The 20,637-nt window shown below is 39.9% G+C and overlaps 1 protein-coding gene across 1 annotated transcript; it reads left to right on the top strand.

Annotated features, from left to right (window-relative positions):
- Positions 1 to 18,318, top strand: cavin4a (caveolae associated protein 4a). Its single transcript, XM_041991468.1, has 2 exons — positions 1 to 540; positions 15,600 to 18,318. Exons 1-2 carry the CDS (start codon positions 133 to 135, stop codon positions 16,188 to 16,190), a joined length of 999 nt encoding a protein of 332 aa, XP_041847402.1. The 5' UTR covers positions 1 to 132; the 3' UTR covers positions 16,191 to 18,318.
- The last annotated feature ends 2,319 nt before the right edge of the window (positions 18,319 to 20,637 follow it).

Raw genomic sequence — 20,637 nt, 5'->3', positions numbered from 1 at the left:
GCGGTTGGGTGTTGCCACTCTCCTGTCTCCCTGCTGGTAACCCCAACGATACTTGCTCAGGTTCCCAAACTAAACCAACCTGCAACTTTTAAACAAATTTAAAAGTTAGGACCCAAGTCTTAAAAAGCTCCAATGGACCAGCACAAGCATCGTACGGTGGGTGTCCAAGAAAAGCTGGAGATCATTGGGGTGGAGGATGAGTCTGGGAACCCCATCAGCGCCCTGACCATCCTCTCCCTGCTGGAGCGAGTGGCCGGCATCATCGATAATGTCCAGTCCTGCCAGCAGCGCATGGAGGAGCGTCAGCTGGAGCTAGAGAACAACATCAAGACCATCCAGGGGGACGTCCTGAAGCTGGCCAAGGACCACACCGACACCAGTGGCACAGTTGAAAAGCTCCTGCAGAAAACCCGCAAAGTGAGTGCCAATGTCAAGGAGGTCCGGGCACGGGTGGAGAAGCAAAACGTTCGGGTCAAGAAGGTGGAAACGACGCAGGATGAGCTGCTCACCCGCAACAAGTTCAGAGTTGTCATCTACCAGGTGAGCCGATGAGAAAAGCCTAAACATGCTCCATGTTTGGAGTTAGACTTTCTGACTTCTAGACTTTTTTCTTTAATCCACAATGAACCCGATTTATTAAGGAGTAGGCAACTCTGGTCCTCCAGAACTTCCATCCTGCAGGTTTAAGATGTTTCCTGCAATGAAATGGATACAACATCTTACTACTTGAATGACTCATTAGTTTAAATCAGGTGTGTTCAAACAGGGAAACATCTAAAGCTTGCAGGACTGCAGCTTTGGAGGGCCGGGGTTCCCCTGGATTAATCCTTTAACTGCCTGCTTTACTATATAATAGAGCAAATTTACAGCAGCTGCAATGAATTTTAATAAAATCCTTGGGCCATTTCTATCACTTGGTTTGCTCATGCAATACCAAAAGCAATTGTTTGTTATCCCATTACAGTTTCAAGTTTTGGAGAGAAAACAAAAGCAGCACTTCACTTGGAATAGCTGATTAAAAATAATCTAAACTGATCTATTGGGAGGTCAACTATGAGGGCATAATTCATTCTTTCCTGTATTTCACCTCTTTCAAATACCTACTTGTCATGTTTAATATGAATTTATGTCTGTTTGCTTTATGCTTTTTTTTTATAGACTTTTGGATGTGTTGCCTAACCCTAACTCTGTTATATAGGTAAATAAAAGAGAAATTAACACTATTATTACCATACCGGCTGGTCTCATTGCTTCCATTCATGTCTAAATTACTAGAGTGTGCCGTCTTCAGTCCGGTCTCACAGTTCCTCCAAGACAACAATCTGTTTCATCCATATCAGTCTGGCTATGGGCAAGGCCACTCTACTAAAACTGCTCTCCTGTCAGTTACTGATTCCCTACAGCTTGTTAGATCCGCTGGTCAATCCTCAGTCCTTATACTGCTGGACCTGTCTGCTGCCTTTGACACGGTCAACCATCATATACTGTTCTCCACACTCTTGGAGCTTGGCATCTCAGGATCTGGTCTCTTGTGGCTTATGTCCGACCTCACAGGAAGATCCTTGAAAGTATCTTGGCAAGGGGGAGTGTCCAGATCACATAGGCTGACAACAGGGGTGCCTCAGGGCTCGGTGCTTGGCCCTCTTCTCTTTTCACTATACACCTCCTCACTCGGTGCAGTCATTAACTCTCATGGCTTCTCTACCACTGCTATGCAGACAACACTCAGCTTTTCCTTTCTTTCCCACCTGATGACACAACCATCTCAATGCGAATATCAGCATGCCTTGCTGATATCTCCGCATGGATGAAAGATCACTACCTTCAGCTAAATCTGTCCAAGACCAAGCTTATTGTCTTTCCAGCCAGTCCTTCCTTACCGCCACAGATAAGCGTGCAGCTTGACTCTATCACACTTGTGCTTACATCTTCTACCAGGAATCTTGGGGTCATGGTAGACAACCAGCTGACCTTTAAGGACCATGTTGCCTCAGTTGCTCGATCTTGCCAATTTGCTCTTTACAAAATCAGGAAGATCAGACCCTACCTGACTGAACACACGGCACAGCTCCTGGTCCAGGCTCTGGTCATTTCACGCATTGACTACTGCAACTCCTTACTGACTGGCCTGCCTGCATGCTCAGTTAAACCTCTGCAGATGATCCAGAATGCAGAGCTCATGTCACTCCGCTGCTAATTGCTCTTCACTGGCTTCCATTTGCAGCACGTATCAAATTCAAAGCTCTGCTTCTGGCTTACAAAACAATAACCCAAACGGCTTCGGTCTATCCCCACTCCTTAATCCAGAGCTACACTCCCTCTCTGCCAGCAAAAAGTGCTCCCACCACATGGCACAAAATCAGTAGCTAGACTCTTTTCCTCTGTTGGTGGAATGATCTACCAAACTCCGTCCGATCCAAACAGTCCTTATCCACTTTTAAGAGCAATCTAATAGACTCAGTTGTTTAAGGAGCATTTCCACACTTAACTTAAGTCTTCTACTCAACAGAATGAGTTAGAAAGATTTGTCCAGCTCTTTGGCTCAACCAAGTACTGAATAAGCTGTGTGCACTTATGCCCAAGATGATATGATTTGATGAAATCGTGATCTTGTATTTAAACAAAATGACTTACAAAAAAAAAAAAAAAAAAAAAAAATTATATGCTCTGCCTCTAGCACTACTTGACAGCACCTGGTCCAACTGGACTCACAGCAGTCTGACTACCACTTAATTATGATTTCCCATCTTGTTTGAATTCTTGCTTGTGTAACTCGCTTTACATAAAAGCGACTGCTAAATGACTGTGGAGTAGAATAGAATAGAATAGAATAGAATAGAATAGAACAGAATATTAATTGTTCAACCAGTTAACCATTTGTTAAAAACATTGACTCTTATTACTACAGTCCAACAGAAATAAACACAAAGAACTATCTTAGCTTTTTTCTTAGTGCAAACTCTAGAGAGTTATGAAAATCTGGACACAGGAGGATAAATCATCTTAGAATTAAAAGGGAAAATATTGACAAAGACAGAAAATGAGTGTGAATCTAATCAGTCGTCTCAAGATTCGCACCACTGATTTGATTTGATCAGACCTTTTCCTTTAGATTATGTTTCATTTCATTAGCAGGCTGTGATGAAGGGTTGCAAGCAGTATGATGAGGAGCCACCATATCAAATTATAAAATTCCTGAAAGACAATCATTAAAGTGGTGAAGATGCATCAAATTTTACCACTCTGGATTACTTCACTTTCTACTACAAACTAGGTGCCAGATCAGATTAAATGACAGTTTTAAATACAATGTAAGGAAATGACATAAATGGCTTTCAGAAAACTAAACAGCCTAAAAGCCTGAGCACAAATGTGAATTTATTTGATGAAGGAGGCTGTCTTCATCTATGTGAAACTGGGACATAATTACCAAGCAACAAGAGCTGAATTTAAACAACTCTGACTCACATCATTAAGAGACCGATGCTCGGTGAGACGCTTGAGTAGAAATGTGAGAAAATAAAGGGCAGCTAAGGTTCAAACACTTAAGAGCCACTTTCAATTTATAGTAAAGCATCCGCTTTATGTTGAGAGGGGACGCTTTCATCCCAAGTAGGGACAACTTTAATCTGGTTGGCAGAAACACATGAAAACAAGGTGATTCACCCAAGTTTTCTTTGAGGTATTTTTTCAACCATCTGCATGATTATACATTCCTGGGGAGTCATCTTCTGACATGAAGGCATGAAAAATAGACCTAAACTCCGTGTCTGATGGTAAAGTAGAAACATGTTGCACCCTGAAAGAGTGTGAAGGACTCAGAGGCACCTGAGCTGATTGCTGAGGGGGCTGCTACAGACGGACAGACCTTATAATGGAAATAAATTGGGATTTTCTGTGGGAGCAGTTGGTCTGATGATGGACAGAAAAAGATGTTGCTCTGCACTGAAGGATTTTTAATGGTGATCAAAGACATTGCTGCTGGCTGCGAGAGTTCAGCGTTGGTCAGACAAGAGGGAAGTCACGTCAAATTTTTAGTCTACGCATGAAAATCACTTCATTCATGATCATTTGATCAAATAGTTTGATTTGGTGACACTAACCAAATCAGAGCAGGTAAATGTACACAACTGGCATTGTTTGCAAAGTACTTGAAAAGTAAATAGTTAAAGATTAATGAAATCATAAGTTAAGACAGCTTCTAGGGAAGGAGGATGGATAGAGGAGGTTCCTCTCAAGACAAGCTGCATTAAAACTGTAGCCAAATCTTCTCTATTTTAACATTTGTCATTTCTTTGTACATTATTTGAAATTTGAAAGAATAAAACTCAGTCTCTGCTGTGCTTAAGACCTTCCTTGCAGAGCCCGGTAACCATAATAACTAACTTTTTCAGTTCCAGAAAAACCTTTGACAAGATAGTGTGAGAACTCTAAAGATTTGGTTAGGTTCAGGTACAAGAACAATTTGGTTAAGTTTAGGAAAAGAATTTGGTTTGTCTTCAGATAACTAGTAAGTCCACTAGAAAAGCTTCAGGTTGTGGCTGCTGTACAGCATATGTTTAAGCTCTCTTAAAACAAACTGAAATAGGCAGAAAATGAACCCAGAGGACGAACAGAAGCTTCCATGCACATGCATATTTAACATGAAACCCTAAAACTGTTGTTTTTTGTTTTGTTTTTGTTTTTTTGTAGTGACAGTCTCAGTCAGCGTCTATTTGATGCAAAAGCACTGAGGGTGGTTTAAAATTGCTCCAATGGGCCGCAACATGTGTTGAATCATCTTCTATCTTTTGTGATCAGTTTTATTGTTTTAGTATGAGGAAATAGAAGTTAAAATGTTTATTTATTTATTTATTTAATTAATTTTTTATCATGGACGTGCTATAAATAGCTCACAGGTTGCATATCCTTTCTAATTTTTATGTTGGTGTTACTGCATCTGATTGGTACTTGAACCAGATTGATTTTATAACCTGGTTCTGTAGTGTTTGGATGTCAATGTTACAGTGTGAAGTTAAACCATGAAAGTAATCAAAATCCAAACGTTTAACGCTTGTATTAGGGACTTTTTGTCCATACAGATATTTCTTTCCCTCAGTTTTTAGATGTGTTACCCTTTATGTGTTGATGTTTTTGTAACTTTTAGACTTTTAGAATTCCAATTTTTATTTCTCTTTAGTATCAACAGAACATTTGAACAAATTTACTCCCCTTTCCTGTCATTAGAGGATAAAATAATAATAATAATAACAATAATAATAATAATCCTCTCTCTCAAAAAAAAAAAACTGCAATTACCTTAAATTAAAAAATTACAGGTTAATTTTTCTAGGATTTCACATTCTTAAGAATTTTTTGTCCTCTAATAACGTGAAAGGACAGTGAATTTGAAATCAGACACTGTCAGAAACACTAACAGTGTCTCAACATCAATTTTCTTTCTAACTGTTAGCTTTGAATACTGAGATTAAAAAAAAAACAACAACATGCAGTATGTGGAAAGTTATGGAAGCCGAGAGTAGCCAAGCTCTCATGTTATTTTAACACCATTATCTCATGATAACGGATAACTTATCTCGTTTTCTTGAGAAAACAAACTTTGTTTTCTCGCAGACAGAACATACAAACCTCCTATCTTTTTTATAAAAGTAAGATATATAAGAATGTACATTAATAAATTATATTGGATTTTATTGAGTGTGTTTGTGGTTTACTGGGAGAATCATAGACCTCCTCCAAGCGCCTCTTCATGCTTTGGATGCAGCAGTCTGTCTCAGAAGGAGCTCTGCAGGGCTGTCGGTGGTCGCGGGGAACAGAGTTGTTCTGTACTGGGATCCTTCAGTACAGCAACAGATGTAAGCTGACGTCAAATCAAACATCGAACATCCATCACTGATCAAATATCCCGAAGAGGCTGAAATTACCACGTGTCTGACTGTAAAGTTTTACCAATCACTGATTGACACCAATGGACTGTGGCTCCTACCATCAGCTGTTGTAACAAGATAAATTATCCCGTTAACAGCCCTGGTTTCCTCGAGATAACGATTAAAAAAAGAATAATGGCCAATAATGGCTGCTTTCAGTTTCCAACAAAAATAACTAATTTTATGTATTTTTTCAAATAATAATAAAACAGTTTCATGTAATTAAATGTGCGTTTAAAGGGTTAAATAATTTGAATAATTGCATAAAGTAGAAAAAAGTACAAAAGATGTTAATCTATAATGTTTTCATATAATTTTTTGGAGAGGCTGTCCACTAAATGACCTGAATGGGTAGGAAACTGAAACGTCACACAAGGGTAAAAAGAATTACACTTAATTAAATGTGTAAAAAATCTCTTATAAGACCTTTCGCATTTAGAATCGGGTCTATTTGTGCTCAGGCGTCTTTGCAACCAGTTTGGCTTTGCTCAATTCCCCATTTAGGTCTGAGCTTTCTTCTTTTTTTAACCTATTCAGGCTGAGTCGAAGTTGATTTACACAGGTTCATTTTGCATCAAGTCAACAAGATTGGATCTGAAAAGACTAACATGCAAATTCTATGCAGCCTAGCTTAGCATAAAGATGCAACATAAAGAGAAAGAGATATGAATTTAAAAACATGGCTGAGGATTTTTAAAAAAGTTGCATGTTGGAACCATTTCTGTGCAGAAACACTGCTCTCACAGTGAGGTTTCTGGAAAGAAGCCAAAGCCTTCTGCTTATGTATTAATGAGCATATCCTATGATATACATTTTTTTTGTATTTTCTTTCTTTAAATATAAATAATCTTGTGAAGCGCTGAATGAGTTATTAGATGTGTGTGAAGTTTGGGAAGGTGGACTCCACCACCAGTTCTCACTTTATATTTAAACATGTTTTCATGGTGCGCTGCTGAAAATAAAGAGCTGCCTTTGTAAGTTCATCTCTTAAATAAGAAGCAGTCAAGGTTACATTTCCCAAAAAATAACTGTATTATTTTACAATTTTAGGTTCATCATTTGAATATATTAGGATTTAAAAACATTTTCTAGCCTAGGACAAGATTGTACCAGACAAAATAGACAAAGTTGTTAGTTTATTTTTTAATTCCTGCATAACTAATTTATAGATTTATTTCTTGGTAAAGTGCAGATTTCATTACTTAACAGAATATTTTTATATTATTCATTGACTTCTTGCAGAAGTTTAGTAGTACTGGTCGATTGCTTTTCCTCTTAGCTTCTAGTCTCAAAGGTCAAGTTGCATTTTTATTTCTTTATTTGGGTGGTCTGATGCTATCAGTGACCTACAATTACAGTAGAAAAAGTGTATTATCTTCCCCAATAAAGTTAATACTTTGTCCCTGGAGTTGCTCTGATATTGTATTCCTTCTTCAAACTGCAGTTTGCACATTATGAGGAGGCTCCTGAAAGCCTTGTGAAAGTTGATAATTCCATCCCGACTGTGACAAGCGCTTATCTTCACGTGCAGCTTTGCAGAGACACATTCAGCCATCAGTTTTAGATGCCTCTGTCCTCGATAATGTCCGGACTTCAGAATAGAAACCGGAGCTCTGTGTCCAGCTAACAGCTGCTGTGGATCTGTGACAGAGGGACCTATTCTGGGATCACAGCATTCTTCCTCGCTGCCAGCAGGGACAGGCCATAAACTGCTGTCGCCCAGAATCAGGATCTGAGATGGCAGCTTAACACAGAGATCAATATGCAGCAAGAGTGTCAATCAGCCTGACCTGCTGCTAAAAACAGCCCCGACTATAAAGGACATTTTCTTCTGCTGATGTCTGTGGCCACATGGGGGCAGCACACTGAGCATGAACCAATAACTTGTGTGGGTCACGTATAAACAGATGCTCCTTGTTGGTTTTCTCTAAGGCCTCGTACACATGAAAACAGATATTTTAAGCAGATTAGAAACTCTTAAATTGGACAACTGTAGGTTTTCATGTCCAGCACAGCGAGGAGGACAGTGTTTCTACGTCTAGATGTGATAGCTTTGCTGCTGCTGTCTGAGCTGCTTTTGGTTGTGTTGGTGCTTTAGCTTTTCTCTGCGGTGGTAAAGACAGAAGCAGTTTGTCTATATCTATATTCAGCCCACATGTAGCATTATCTCCAGATTCCTTCATTCTGATATGGATGGTGAGATAGATGCAGACGGACAAACGAATGGTTAAATAATACGTTCTGTTTCCATCACTGAAAAGAAAAGAGTTGAAGGAGGGAGATGGATGGACGGATGGATGGATGGATGGATGGATAGATGGATGGACGGACGGACAGGTGGGTGGATGGATAGATGGATGGATGGATGGACGGACGGATGGACGAACGGACGTATGGACGGATGGATGGATGGATGGACGGACGGACGGACGGACGGACGGATAGATGGACACTGAGAAAGACTGGGGTAGATGATTGATGGAGTGATGGATGAGGGAGATAAAGACAGGAAGGATGGATAAGTCAGTTTAAGTCCAATAAAACGTCATTATTCCTAAAAGAGAAGTGATGTTGTAGAGCAGACTGTTGATGACTGAACTCAATAAACGGATTAATTAAAAGTAAGAAAGTGTGGGACAAAAATGGAAAGCTGTAAATTATTGTTTTGGAACCTATACTCATCGTCCACTTCTCAGGTCCACCTTCTAGTACTGGGTCAGACCCGTTTCCTCCAGAACTGCCTGAAATCTTGGTGTGATAGATTGAACAAGGCGGTGGAAACCTTCCTGAGAGGTTTTGCTCCATATCAACATGACAGCATCACACAGCTGCTGCAGGTTTGTCGGCTGCATCCATGATGAGATGTTCATTACCCGTTAAAACTTTAATAGACCTCCAGCATCCCCGAGAGCAATCACTTATATTATTATCAGTTTCTCACAAACATGAGGTAAACTGATAGATAGTTTACACTTTAGGTTGATCTACAGAAGTTTATAAGACATTTATAACCTGTCCAGGAGGTTTACAATCCAGCCACAAAATGTAGTGTTATTTTTGACACTTTGACACAGCTAACTGTGACTTAGCGCTGAGCTAATCTCACCTCAGATCTGCATCTGTTCTACAAACAAAGATAAACCCAAATACTTCATATTTGTTCTGCTCTGGTGCCTCCTGTGTGTGTTACCAATGCTGCCTCTGGGTCCAGGTTTAGTTGGATCTGGTCCTGGCGAGCCCCCGCCTGCAGAGGAGAGACTCTCAGTGTCGAGTTTCCTCATGACTGATGCGCTGTCGGTTATTCTGAGGCCTCCGTTCGTCTCCTAATATAGAGCTTCAGCTGCACCCCTTCAACCAGGAAGCAGAGACGCTTTGTTAGCGACGCTCGTCGCCGGCGGCTGAACCATGGCGTTGGGCAGTAATAAGAAAAAGATAAATAGCCGCCACCTCCAGCCCAGGGCAGCTCTGCCTCGGCTGCTGTTCAGAGCTGGACGTTGGAGGACGATGTGTAATTTTAGAGAAGTTAATGGCTTTTAGTTTGTTACGTTACTGCTGTGTGCCAACGAGAGGAGATGAGCGCTGACAAATGCCTGCAGGCAAACATGAGTAAAGGAGGTCAGCCAGCTGACAGGGAGCTGTAACACAACAACCATGCATGTTCCAAAAAAAAAGTATTTTCCTGTAATATTCATGCTACCTGTAAGTAAGGCTGAAATCTCATGTTTGTTAAATTAGTTTGTATTTAAACCCTTTATCTATTTAAAGTGATGTGCAGCTTTTCATATTAAATACAATGAATGAATAAATTGCTCTTAGTTGCATGCTGCACCTGTTTAATCCATTAAAACCTAAATATTTATAATTATAGATTAAAAAATGTATACAATAAAATTTATGGGAAAAATTACAAAATAATAAATAAAAGAAATTAAATACAACAATAAATTTAAAGCAAAGTATTATATTATATTATATATATAAAGTGTGTCTGTGTTTTGTGTCATTATCTGTTATTTTTAAATTGTTACCTCTTGGAAACTTTTCTTTATCTTTTACATTTCTGTGTAAAGGTCTATAGTTATCACTCAGTTTTTCATACGTTTCAAAGAAAAGAGAAATAGTTGAAGTTATTTGCTGCAACATCTGGCAACGTAAATACAGACACTATTTATGAGGCAAAATGATGAGGTTTGTCTAGTTTTAATGAGCTTTAATGAGCTTGAAAATGAGTTTTTGTTCACAGCAGCTTTATTCTTCATCCCAGTCTGAACCCTGTTAGAGAAGCTTTCTTTAATTTCTTGCAGTAGTCCTCAGGAATAGTTTTCCAGGAACCTTGAAGGACTTTCCAAAGCTCTTCTTTGGATGTTTCTGACTTGTGTTCCATTTTCTATCCAGATGATACCACACTGCTTTAATAACGTTGAGGTCCGGGTTCTGGGGAGGATCCATTCCTCCATCAGACCTGTTCAGGTTCGAGTTCTGGGGAAGATCCAGGAGTTTTTAGTCCTGGGTCGTCTTCTTTTGTCCTCCACGTGTCCAGTTTTTGCCTCCATGCTGAGTTTCCAGCTAACAGCTGTTTGGGAATCACTTTGTTGCTGCTGTTTTCTGTCGGTCAGACTGTTTGATCTTTGGTGGTTTTCACAGATGAAACTAAAGAAATGGGAACAAATGGCTTTCTGACAGGCTGCCAGTAACAAAGAGCCTAAAGATCCAGTGTTACCTCCTTCTTTGCTAAGTCGTTTTTTATATGTTGACTCAACACTGGCTCATCCCTCAATTTAGAAGATGTCTATGTTTGAATGAGTTATAGGTCAGTAAAGTAGCTTAATGAATGAGAAACTGGACTGAAAATGAGTTGTTGCTGATAACCTCTTTAGAAAATTATATTGAACTCTGACTGCAAGTACCGTCAAGTCTCTGCGGTTACTTGGACTCATTTATTGTGTCTTTGTGGAAATGTGGTGTGTTCTTGGTGGTTTCATTTTACAGATTGTAAGAATTTTGCAGATTTTTATTAAGCTCCTGTCATTTCTAAAGCTGCATATCTTTGGCTGTAGTTGTGAGATAAAAAGAAAGGTTGTGCAGACCGGGTGCAGTGATTAATCTCTCTGTGGTCACATGACAGAGTTTGATCAATAATCTGTGTGTGTGGTTTCTGTTTTGTCTCTTTGTTTTTGTAATCGGAGTCTCTGATGGTCTGAACTTCCTGCCAGCATCTTTCCTCCCCTCACCACTGCTCAGGTTATTAATACAGGCGCTGACCCACATTCCCCATCGCTGTAATTATCGTGTCATTCGTCGTGTCAGGATGTGCTCCGATGACTCTTTTCTGATTAATGAGCGTGATCATCGCAGGTGGCTACGGTTTAAGTACGATTTATTGGCTTTCATGTCCAAAGTCACCTGTAGGGCGCAGCAGGTGGGGCAGATTGGCGATGACTTTCCTACAACAGCTAGATGGTGTTTTATCTTTTAAGAGATAATTACAGGATGAAATGTGTTTAATGTTGACTTGTAGTAGTAGGATTCATTCTGCAGGGCTATAAATACCAGAGCACTGATCCAGCAGCCGATACCAGATGGTATGGTTATTATTTCTGCTGGTCCTGACTTCCAGGTGCTGTTCCTGCCACCAGCTTCCCATCTGAATGAGCTTCAGTTACTCATCTGTAAAAATAGAAATGCTTGATGTCATGACGGTGCCTGTGTCTTCAGAGAGACGAGACTTGCAGGTCAGGTGTGACGGAGCATCTCAGAGGAATATCGTGTTTTCATTCTGAGCTGTCTTCAATTTAATGAACAGCACATTAATTTATCCTTAATGGATGGAGGAGATATCTGGATATCTCTTTCATCTGTGTGAAAGACAGATGAGCCGTCCTGTGAGGAAATTACCTCTTTTTCAGTCTAACATTTAAAGCTGATATAAGAAGGTCAAACCTGATATATGATGTGAGGCCTGAGATCAAAATCCCAGCAGAGCCTTAAAGAAACTGAATATTTGGGGAAAAATCTTTAGATAGGCAAATGATGATGACTTAGCTTTGGCATAATTGTAACTTACAGTAAACAACAACAAAAGGAGCTTCAGATTGTTTTCTAAACCACCTACTACATAGTGCAGACAGTAGTTCATAGCCAGCATGAATGCAAACTTCTGAGTGATTCCTTCCGTAGCATGCTGCAACATTTTTAGCTTCATGTTTAGAAAAGTGAAAGTAAACAATGGTGTTTAGAATGTTTACTTCCCATGTAAGAAATGTAAAAAAGTGCATCTTTATGACACATCAGTAGAAAAAGAAAAAAAAAAGTCTATGAAGTTGTTGGATGCCATTCAGCTGCAGAACAATCATGTACTATTTGTCACAATATTTCACGTCATTAACGTTACAACAGGCTTGTTTAATTTGATTTCACAATATTAGCTACAGATCCAGAGATGTGGCCACAGATGTGGACCATCCTGGGTTTGTTTGTGCTTTGATTTCTATTTGAGGACAGATAAAATACTTTAAAGATCAGATCATCACACTTTGGTGCTCCTTATTATAACTAATTTGTCATCCATCTTGCATCCTACCTGTACTCTGAGCTCTTTCCAGCAGTAAAAGTCAGTCCAGTGTTGACTTCTGCCTTATCTCTTGCTCTGTCCCTTTCTCGTTTTCTTTTCCTCGCTTCCGCCGATAATGTCTTCTTGCATTACTTGGTGAATCATCCAATATGTGATATCCAGTTGCTAGATTGTGACACAGTGCCTTGAAGTAAAACACAGCTGTAACGTGATACTCCGGGCTGGAAATAAAAGTTTTAAAATGTAGTTTTATCAGCCTTGGGACTCTGCAGGACAACTATATATCCAGGAATATGCATAATGAATGTCAGTGTGCCATCAAAATGGATAAGAAACACAGCACTTTAAGGTTGAAAAGTTATGTATTGTTGCTTTAAAATCAAGATTCAGACTGTAAGATGGGCAGATGAAGTTTTAAAGCTTGTGTCAGCCATCCTGAAGCACACGGCTTTGAAATAGAGGAGCTTGTATCATTCTGCAGATGTCATGTGGCTGGATTTTTAAAGATCAAGCTGATTCACAGGCATTAGCATTAGCATGTCTGCTCAGACTGCCATTAAAAAATGGGATATAGGTTATATGGGGAGGGAGTCAGATTTGGGCCACATTTCCCTAGAGTGTGAACACAACCTTTGTCTCTCCAGTGTGTCTCTTCCCACAAAAGATAGTGAAGATTACTCACCCTCTGCAAGTTGTAAATCTCCTTTTTCTGAAAGTGGAAATCAACCTCCCACTAAAATCCATTTAGTGGGAGGTTGCTCTTGATGCCATTCCTCCTCATCGTCTTAAGGAGATCTTTCCCACTGTAGCTCAGGTGGTCCTTGCCATTATTAACAGCAGTCTGGCAACTGGTGTTGTCCCCTCTTCTTTTAAACATGCAGTTGTACAATCCCTGCTCAAAAAACCTGGCCTTGACAGCACAGTACTGGCTAACTTCAGGCCCTTCCCAAGATGCCTCTCATATCAAAAGTCTTGAAGAAAGTGGTATAACTTACTGTCAAGGTCCCATATTCGCCAGCCCGGTGCCTCAGATCAGCTGATCAGCTTCTTTTGGAGGCACCGTGGTTTAGGCGGAAGCTCAGAGGGGGTAGGGCCTTTGCAGTCGCTGCTCCTAAACTGTGGAACTCTTTACCACTACAGGTTAGAAAATCTGTTTTTAAAACCCTTCTGAAGACCCATTTTTATGAGCTGGCCTTTGATTTAGCACAAGACTTGTTTTCTTGTTTTTAGTGTTTTATTATTTTATCTTTTTACTGCTATTGTTTCTGTTTTTACTTTGCATTTTATTTTACTTTTAATTTTTTTGCTTCTATGCTGTGTTCAGCACTTTGTTAAAATGATGTGTTCAAATGCAATATAAATAAAGCTGAGTTGAGTAAGAAAGACACTTCAGGAGATCAATGTTAAACTCTCACAATCAATAATTTCCACTGAGCAGCTGAACTCATTGATGTGGAAACCCCACAGAAATGACTGGTATGTTTACTCTTGAGGTGTATGTTTTACCCCTGTTTTCTTGTCTAAATCAAACATTTAAAATCATATAAAGGTCACCTTGTTTTAACTCTAAAGTTTGCACTGAGAAAAAAGCAAAAGAAAAATTATTTGCAATTTTTTTTGCTTTATTATCCTTTGGAATCAAAGAGTTTTAACATGTTTTTTGAATGGCAGATAATAATATAGTTACAATATTAAAGTAGTCCAAATTTAAAACATTAATCAGACAACAAATTCTTAAGTTTGGCATCAAACACCCAAACTATGTAGTAGAGATGGCTCAGATAGGTTTATTTCCACTAATCTCTAATTCTGTTCAAGAGTTAAGTTTTTTGTATCAGAACATCATAAAGGCATAAGTTATATAGCTCATGTCAGCCTAAAATGAGTTTATCAGTTCAGCTAATCAGTCCAGTTTATTTGCCATTTGCCCAGAAGAAACCACATTGGAAAACAGTTGCAAGTGACTTCTTTGGAAGGGGCTGCAGGGTCTCTTCTCTGATAAAAGAAGATGGCAGCACGGCTGTCAAAGCTGCATCTGAACAAACCACAGTACTTCTGGACCAATGTCTTTTAGACATACCAGACCAAAGTGGACATGTTGGGTCAGAATAAACAAAAAAATAAATAAATAAACACAGCATATCAGCTGTAGCTCAGGAGGAAGAGCAGTCGTCTTTCAACCAGAAGGTAGGCGGATCGATTCCAGGCTTCCACTGACTACATGCCGAAGTGCCTTGGGCAAGACACTTAACCCCACGTTGGCTCCCGATGTGCCACATGTGTGTGGGAATGGGTGAATGTGATAAGTAGTATAAAGCACTTTGAGTGGTCAAACTGACTGGAAAAGTGCTATATAAGTACAAGTCCATTTACCATTTACAAACACCTCATAGCAGCTGTCAGGGATGATGATCTGGGCTTGGTCTGCTGCTAGAGATACTGGAAACCTTGCAGTCACTGACCATGAACTCTCCACACATGTCCAGACTGTCCACAGATAAATGGCACAGATTATACAAAAATCTTCATCTTTTCCACACCCCAAAGCTGTGTATGCATGTAGACAAAAGGCGTAAAAATACAGGAAAATCTTTATTTGTCAAAAACTCCTGTTTGTGTTGAAATGGACCTAGTCCATGTGGGTGGGTATACATCTGAAACAGCTCTACTCACATGTGGTGTCTCCCAGGGTTTAGTGTTGGGCCCCATGCTTTTTCTTTATATCTGCTGCCCCTTACAGAAGGAGGGCTGATGATTTGGGATCTGAACATCTTGCAGTTATTGAGTGGACCATGAACTCCTCTGGATACCAATGTATTCTAGAGTCAGAGTCCATCTGCCCAACAGCTAAACCTTGGCTGAAACTGTCTCAAAATCGTCATCTGAGTTTGTATTTAGATCATTTTAAGTCCTGGAGTATCCCAATGTTTATTTTTTTATATAACCTGATATGTAAAACCAAAGAATTGGAACAGGGTTGTTTTCTATTCTATGACAGACCAAAGCTGCTTTCTGTTTTAATTGACATGATCACATGAAGCCTGCAGCATCTCATAGCTGAACTAGTTGGATAACACACATCTTTCTCTTTGTTTTTCTAGGGTGATACAGAGATCCCCTCAGTGGCAGTAACCAAGTCTCCCAAAGGCCCAGGCCTGGAAGGTTTGGATATTGAGCCTGACACCTATGACGTCCCTGCCGACCTCTCCTCTGACGAGGAGTACCTCAGTGTGGAGGAGACCGACCCCTCGAGAGCTGCTCGATTCAAGAAAACAATGGTGAAAAGCACCGAGACCCTGAAGGCCGCCTTCTCCAAGGAGAACATGAGCAAAACCAAAGGCACCCTGGGCACCAAGTTCCACAATCTGGGTGAGAAGGTCATGCCACCACAGCGAAGGGAGAAGATGCACCAGGCTGGCGAGCGGTTGAAGCAGTCTGGCGAGCGGCTGAAGGAGAACATCGCCAAGAAAGCTCCAACCAAAGAGACCTTCCGCATCAAGCTGAAGAAGGAGAGGGCCGTCGCTGAGGGCCAGGAGGGTGCTGAGGGCGAGGTTGAGGTTGAGCCAGGCACCCACGCCAAGGAGCCATCTGAGGGGGTGACCTACACTGAGGTTGCCTTGGAAACCAAAAGGGAGGGGCCCGTGGAAGAGGCTGGGGCTACCAGAATAAGAGAGGAAGATCTCAGGAAGTAAATGAACTGAACAAGAAGCCAACATGAAGAGAGGATGAAACACTGGGAAAAACAAGGGCTGCGATTCCTTGAAAACAATGACGGACATTTGTTTTGTCTCAATATTAAAAAATGGAAGAAGTTGGTTTCAATTTTTAAAAAACTTATTTATCCAAATCTGCTCATTTAAGCCCTCAAATATTGTCTGTTGTCTTTTAAACAATTTAATCAACAAACTCTGAGACAAGTTCAAGATTTAAGAGAAAAGGTACTCAAAGAGTCTAATTTGAGAGTCCAGATTGTTACAGATACAAAGTGTGGATGAAATTCAGGTTTATTTGCACATGATGGTTGGAGGGAAGAGAAAGATGACAAGCAGTTAACAGAACTGTGAGAAGGATGCTGAATGTTGACATTTGTGTAATCTCATTTATTCAGATGTACATATGTAATCTTGTACAAACTGACAAAACTGGGGAGATAAAATTGGCTTCAGCTGGTCTGGTGTTAAGATAAAAATGCAGATCTGCCTCAGACTGGTTTCTGTTGCAGAGTAAAACACCAGCGAGCGCTTAGATAGATGTTAAAGCTGCACCAGGCCAAGAGATTTGACTGCAGTGACGTCAACAAACTGTGATGCTGTATTTGAATGATGCACGTTACTCCAGCTCAGCTACGATGTTTACAAAGAGTTCAATATTCAAGGCAAATACTCATTTCTTAGTTTCTGCATCAGTTAGGAATCAGTGGAAACCCCCCCTCCCCCAACGTCAGAGACTGGAGGAGGAATCTTTGTCCAGTGCAGCTTTCAGTTTCATTTGACAGCCTTCTTCTTAGTGGCAATGATGTGGTAAATTTAACCCATTTAATCCCAAATTTTTGTACTCTGCAAAATGAGTACATACATTTCATTCTATGGATCTCCCCAACACATAATGTGTATGAATTATTTAATTTCATGTTGGTTATGTAAGTGAAAATGTAAGTTTTATACCTGGAAACAGTTGTTGTTGATGTTTATTTCATCAATCAAGCTTTGTGTGGTGACAAGGTTATCATAGGTCTGGACTTAACAGGTTCAAATCTTTCTCACGAGACAGGATGGTTTAGTCTTTTTCTGTGTTTCTATGGAAAAACTGGGATAGGTGTCAGAATATAAAGAACTCAGATAGCTAGATATTCATCATTCTTCACTTTTGTTTCTATATCACGTTCTTTGTTATAACTCAAGAAAGGTGTAAGATGTGACTTCATTACGTAGCTAATGCATCTAGCTCTATCAGCTGATGGAGATCAGGGTTCACTGAACCAAAATACAAAAACCCATCCCGTCCTGAGTGAAACTCCTTGGTGAAAATGATGGTTCTTACTTAACAAACATAATTTTTTAGTTAGTTTTAATCTGTGTAGAAAAAAAAACTTGTTACATGATATGAATGTGTAATGCTAACAGTAAATGTGCTTACATTTATTGTTCTCATGAAAAAAAATTATACATAAAGGCATATGATTCTCATTATATGTAGTAGACCCTTTAAAAATACATGTACGAAATATCTCAGTTATGTCTGTTGAGGTGTTTTATTAACATCCTCTTGCAAGTTTAAATGGGTTAAGTTGGGGTTTATCTTGAGTTTTGGTGGCTTTAGAGCTTTTGACTCTTTTTATTGTATGAATGTTTAATTCTTGCCGCTTATTTCATAGTTTCTGAGCACGAAGTGATGACTGAGGTCAAAAGGTGTTCTGCATGTCAGTCATTAGATACTTCTTAATGCATCCAGTAGGCACGTTGGTTTTAGAAAACTATCATTATACTCCAGTACAGTGTGTTATGAAAATACACTTCCTGTTTGTCTTCCATTTCTTTCATATATTTCTGATCTTGTGTTGCTGCTGGTGAATGAATTTACTGCTTTAGCTGAAGGTCGTTTGGTTCGACTTCTGTCTTTTTCGCTTTTTGATCACAGTTCAGCTTCCATGTTTTGTTTAGCTGTTTTTACATCCCCAACCAAAAACACTTTACTACAAGAAAGAAAGAAAAACAGCTGATTGTGGCTGAGGTTTTTCTTCTTCTTCTTTTTGCTTTACTCACTTTGTTTTGATTTTATATAAATAAAGTTCACGTGACACAAAATGTCACTTCTGTCTGATCAAAGAGAACATGGTCACTGTTTTTGCTGTTTTTTAATTTCCATGAGTTTTGTTAAATATTTGTAAATGCAGGCCACCTGAATTTAACTAAGCAAATAGGTCAGAGCCTCCTGTTGGATAATTACTGCATGGACGATTATCTTTCAGCTGCAACAAGTTATTTAATTCCAGTTGATGCAATGAGTAGTTTCTCATTTCTTAAACAACCACATGTAAAGACATCCTGTGGTTTCAGAAGGGTCAGCTCTTTGGCATCAAGCAGAGAAAACATCTAAGGAGATGCAGAAACTACTAAAACTGTCCAACGCATAATTAAAACTGGAAGGATCATAGGGAACCACCATCTTCCACAGCAAGAAAAGGAGGGAAGAAAAACAGCAGTAGAACTCAGGACTATGTTTAATAGTGAAAGTAAGAACATTTCCACACGAACAATGTGAAGGAACTCGAGAGATTGGGACTGAGCAGCTATGTAGACATAAGAAAACTACAAATCAGCTTCAGGTTGCAAGGGAGCATAAAGATTGAACTCTGGAGCAATGGAAGAAGGTCATGTGGTCTGATTAGTCCAGATTTACTCCATTCCAGAGGGATGGGAGCATCAGGGTAAGAAGAAAGGTGGATGAAGTGATGCAGCTACCATGCCTAGTGCCTGTTGTACAAGCCTGTGAGGGCAGTCTATGATCTGAGGTTGCTGCAGTTGGTCAGGTCTAGGTTCAGGTCTAGGTTTAGCAACATTTTGTGTCCAAAGAATGAGGTCAGTTGATACCTGAATATACTGGATGAGCAGGTTATTCCATTTTCCTTGATGGCACGGTCATATTCCAAAATGACAATACCAAGAATCATGGGGCTCAGATTGTGAAAGAGTGGTTCAGGGAACAGGAGACATCATCTTCACACATGGATTGTCCACCACAGAGTCCAGACCTGAACCCTATGGAGAATCTTTGGGATGTGCTGAAGAAGGGTTTGTGCAGTGGTTGGACTCCCCTATCATCAATACAAGATCTTGGAGAAACATAAATGCAACACTGGATGGAAATAGATCTTGTGACATTGCAGAAGCTTATTGTAACAAGGGCACAGCAAATGCTGCTGGAATCAAAGCTAAAGGCGGTCCAAAGCAATATGTGTGTGACTTTATATTTATTTATTTTGGCCAGGCAGCATATTATTAATCAAACTAATTAAAGTACATCCCTCCACTGAACCAATATTTGTCACTACATAAAACAGGGTGACAATGTACAGACCCCAGGACTTAAAAAGGAATTGGACTGTATGGTGTTCCCATCAAAATAAAGTCCCGTTCTTTCTAAGATTTGCCTTTATTAGATAGGAATCGACTCTTCTCGTCTACAAAGAATTGGCTCTTTCAGCCAGCTTATTCATTAACGACACATCACTACTGAGCACCATAGCGAAACAGCAAAAGGAAAAAACTGGGAGTCGTTTTAGATCATGTCCACACAGCACTGAAACAGGTTCAGGTGTGAAAACGGAGGTGACAACTAGGAGAAAGGCTTCAACGTCCCCATGAAACCGCTGTAGTACATACTACAAGGCTGTGGGAGGCACTATGATGATTAAAGAGTAACACTCCAGAGCTAGAACAAGACGTAGCGGATGTGCAGATAATGACATACTTGCTTGCTCCTGCTGTTGATGGTACAGTAGCGCAATACTGTATTGTAGCCAGGACTGTCTGGAGCAGCACCACAACACAGCTGGTCACGGACGCCATGATTGTTGTTGTGTTTGGCGTGCGTTCATCACACTGACGTCATATCCTCTAGTGGTGCTGTTATGCTTCTCACAATACCACAGATGGTAGAGGTCTCAGACCTATCCCCGTTGGTACCTGGTGTCAGACATGATCAGTTTCATGGAGGCTAATCTCTGGTTTCGTGGGGATGAAAGGGTGGATTGCTAAAATACTTTTATGGTTTCACTGCAATTCGGTGTCATAGAGACGGCCCCTTAAATAACTGAAAAAACTGTGGTGCTACAAATAAACCTAAATTGAAGAAATGAGTAAAAAAAGTGCATCACTTAAATCACAATAAAACTGAATCTCTCTGTTAGAAAATTAATCACCTCTGAGTCTTATTTGACCCTATTTCTCTAGATGTACACTAAACAGTTTTTAATGGGAAAGATACAAAGCTGCTCACAGTCACCACTCCATTACAACTCACGCTCACACTCAGCCAGTCAGAATTACCAAAAAAATACTTAAATTCTCAGTCCAGCCAAGGTCTGAACCAGAAACCATAAAAAGGGTGAAACCACTTCACCACATGCTCCAGTCAATG

The sequence above is a fragment of the Melanotaenia boesemani genome, chromosome 8 (assembly GCF_017639745.1).
Source record: "Melanotaenia boesemani isolate fMelBoe1 chromosome 8, fMelBoe1.pri, whole genome shotgun sequence".
Lineage (NCBI taxonomy): Eukaryota > Metazoa > Chordata > Actinopteri > Atheriniformes > Melanotaeniidae > Melanotaenia > Melanotaenia boesemani.
The sequence above is the reverse complement of the archived record's forward strand: the minus strand, read 5'-3'. Positions and strand labels throughout refer to the sequence as shown.